General features: G+C 44.3%; 1 protein-coding gene across 1 annotated transcript in view; it reads right to left on the reverse strand.

Annotated features, from left to right (window-relative positions):
* Window positions 1–3,341, reverse strand: part of LOC107721033 (protein Hook homolog 3-like) — a 28,252-nt gene that overhangs the window by 15,351 nt on the left and 9,560 nt on the right. Inside the window, exons 10-14 of the mRNA XM_016528884.1 lie at window positions 2,614–2,767; window positions 2,333–2,384; window positions 1,356–1,411; window positions 1,075–1,276; window positions 771–881 (exon numbers count right to left, since the gene is read on the reverse strand). Coding sequence (XP_016384370.1) covers window positions 771–881; window positions 1,075–1,276; window positions 1,356–1,411; window positions 2,333–2,384; window positions 2,614–2,767 — 575 coding nt within the window. The remainder of the gene's footprint in view (window positions 1–770; window positions 882–1,074; window positions 1,277–1,355; window positions 1,412–2,332; window positions 2,385–2,613; window positions 2,768–3,341) is intronic.

Consider the following 3,341-nt stretch of genomic DNA (forward strand, 5'->3'; position numbering starts at 1 on the left):
GTGTGTATGTGTGTGCACGCTTGTGTGAGTGTGTGTATGTCTAAGCGCTTGTGCGAGAGTGTGTATGTGTGAGCGCTTGTGCGAGTGTGTTTGTGTGTGCACGCTTGTGCGAGAGTGTGTATGTGTGCACGCTTGTGTGAGTGTGTGTGTTTGTTTGTGTGTGCGCATGCGCTTGTGTGTGAGTGTATATGTGAAAGTGTGTGAGAGTGTGTGTGTGTGTGTCAGCTTCATAAAAATCTCACAGAAACTGTTGGTGTCAAATTAGGCTCAAGTGTTAATTGGGTGTAAAAGATTCATCAGAATTAATTAGTTTGTCGAGTCAACATCTAATTTGGCAGCTCATCTACAACATCCACATGCTTCATTTAAAAGACCGTTAATATTCACTATTGATATTCTGTGACCTCATAACTGAACTTCATAACATAAATACTGTTATTTTCCTGTTTATTACTGTGAAGCTGCTTTGAAACATTTTTGCTTGTATAAAGTGCTGTAGAAAAAAACGTGGCTTGACTTCACAATGAGTAAAAGACTGGAAATGAGGAGAAAGATGAAAACAGAAGAGCGGGAGCAGTGTGTTAGTGACTATAATAACAGGAGTAAAGAGAGCGGTAACAGCCATGAATGAAGCACAGCTGCTGCTTTATCACAGATCCGCTCATTCATCTCTCAACATGTCTGCAGCTCGCTCCTGATTCACAAAACACCGCCGTAATAACCAGAGCGTCCCACAGCTTCACTGCAGGCAAATCAAGCCGCTTTCTTACATCTTTCTCCTTCTGAAGAGAGTCGACTTTCTCCTTGACTCGTTTATACTCAAACTCCATCTTGTCGGCTTTCTTGGACTCCTCGGAGAGCTTGTTCTGAAGCTCCACCACCTGAAAACACAAGACGGACGGGTCAGAGTCGTTCAGCAGGTGTGAAAGCTGAAGCAGCACATGCTCAGAGTGATCAGGACCGACCAATCACGGCACGAGGGTTTAACAGAGATTAATATCACCCTGAGATCTGAGTTCATAGTTCGTGACTAACGATGTCTCGTCTCATCTTAGTCATCACAGCAGCTGGCACCTGTCTCTTGTAGGTCTCCAGCTGTCCTCGAGCGGCGTTGGCCTTGCGCAGATCTTCCTCCAGCGTCACTGTGTTCTGCATGTAGCTGGTGTTCTTCTCCTCCAGCAGCTTCACCTGCCGCCTCAGATCCCCCAGATCCTCCAGCTTCTTCTTATACACCTCCACCTGCGCCTCCAGCTTCGACACCTTATCAGACGAGTGCCTGACACACACACACACACACACGTGTTCGTAACTCATGCTCAGCGCTGGTTCTCTGTGAGCTCAGGTCTGTCTCTCACCTCAGCACGTCCATCTCGTCTTTGAGCGACTGTGCCTCCTCGTGAGCATAACAAATCTCTCAAATATTTCACATCAATATTTCAGAACATCACATATTTCATTGAAACTAAATGAATATATCACACAATGGGGCCAAAAATAAAGCGTCTCAAAATGTCAGAAAAATCTCATTACTGCAAGATGATTCTTAAACTAGTACAATCATAACAAATAGATATTGTACAACCCACTTTCATTTAAATATTTCATTGTTTTGGTTAGCATTACAATGAGAATGATATTTTTGATCTCATTTATGAAAATGGCCTTTTTTATTTTAAAATCATAATAAACTTCTCATCAGACAGAGGTTAAAGACGTGCAGCTGCTGTGATTCCAGTGATGGACATGTTCAGTGGTGATTTCGCTGATCTGATCGCTGGATTCATTCGCAGTGTCACAGAATTAACGGTGAAGGAAAGCTAACGGTAGGGTTTCGCTCCGCGTGAGTCTGGGATCATTAAATACCGAAATGAGATTTATTTCATTCTTCATGCACTTAAACGCAACTAATGTGCATGGCAAAGTGCGATTGAAATTTAAACTGCACAATTATCACAGTCACCACATACCTGCGGTATAATCAGACGATTAATCAACAGGCCTGGTTACCAGCCCAGATCTTTACTGCTCCTCAGCAGCCGCTGCGTCTCTCACTCTCTTTAGTATGAACGCCTCTAATGTCTGCGATCTCACATCAGACCCAGACACCGCTCCATCAATAATGCACTGCTTTATTAACAACGAAACAGAGCGTTTGATCAGAGCTTACAGGCTTTTAATCTTCAGAGCTCGAGAACAAACACTGAGAGAGCGATCAATAATCTCCCGGACCGCAGAAAACCCCTGAACACTCACTACACGGATACGAACCTGAGGAAGACTTTACTGGATTAAAGCCGCAGTTTAGTTCAGTTCCATCTCTTCACATTCACACCGGATACTGTGCACAGATCAGACGGATCGACGCACACAGTCCTACACTTACGCTAATGAAACACATTGCGAGCTGGTTGTTGATTGTGAATATAAAGGGAACCACATTTTAATCACTGGTGTCTTTACTCATACTCTTGCTGCCGTCAGTATGCAATAAACTACTGGAGTCCATGCACTACAATGCTTTCACTAGCGCGCGGTCTCAGATCAGCCCTCAGCAGGGTAATTCCTGAACTCGGTTTCGGACCGTCCTGTCTGGGATCTGTCTGCGCTCCTCACCTGAAGGTCTCCTCCTGCAGCTGCTCCAGCTGCGTCTGAAGCTGCAGGTGTCTGCGTCCCGCCGGGCTGTTCAGATCCTCGATGGAGTCCGACTGGTTGAGCCGCTCCATCAGCACCTGGTTCTCAGCCAGAAGACTGCTCTTAATAACGCTTCCTCCAGTAAAAAAAAAAAAGCTAAATTTCTACAAACCTGATGAAGAAACAAACTCATCCTGATCTCGCATGGCCTGAGAGTGAGCATGTTTTCATTTCTGGCTTAAATATTCTTTTAAAAAATAAATACTTCAATATTTACTTGCTATCAAATGTGAAATTAATTTGATTAATAAACCATAGACTTATCTCTAAATGGATCTACATGTTTAAAGCAGACATACAGATGTATGTATTAAACTCATACGTATATAATAAATAACAAATCAATCATAATTTCATAGGTGCATCATGCGGCACACAAACGCACTCTACACTCAAGCGAAGCTGCGGCCACATGTTCAGACTGACACGGGTCATGAGGACACTCCTGCGCACTGAACTCTGGGTAGTTTTGCTGCAGGATGGATCTATCCATGTGTACAGATATCAAGCGCTACAGTCAGCTGATTGGCCCATGGTGGCGTCTACTGTTGCCACGGGAACCATAGGACCGTCACACAGGGAGGATTAGTCTACAGGGTGACGGCACTGAAAACACACACACACACACACACACACACACACACACACAC

The sequence above is a fragment of the Sinocyclocheilus rhinocerous genome, unplaced genomic scaffold, assembly GCF_001515625.1.
Source record: "Sinocyclocheilus rhinocerous isolate Xijiao unplaced genomic scaffold, SAMN03320098_v1.1 scaffold3468, whole genome shotgun sequence".
Taxonomy (NCBI): domain Eukaryota; kingdom Metazoa; phylum Chordata; class Actinopteri; order Cypriniformes; family Cyprinidae; genus Sinocyclocheilus; species Sinocyclocheilus rhinocerous.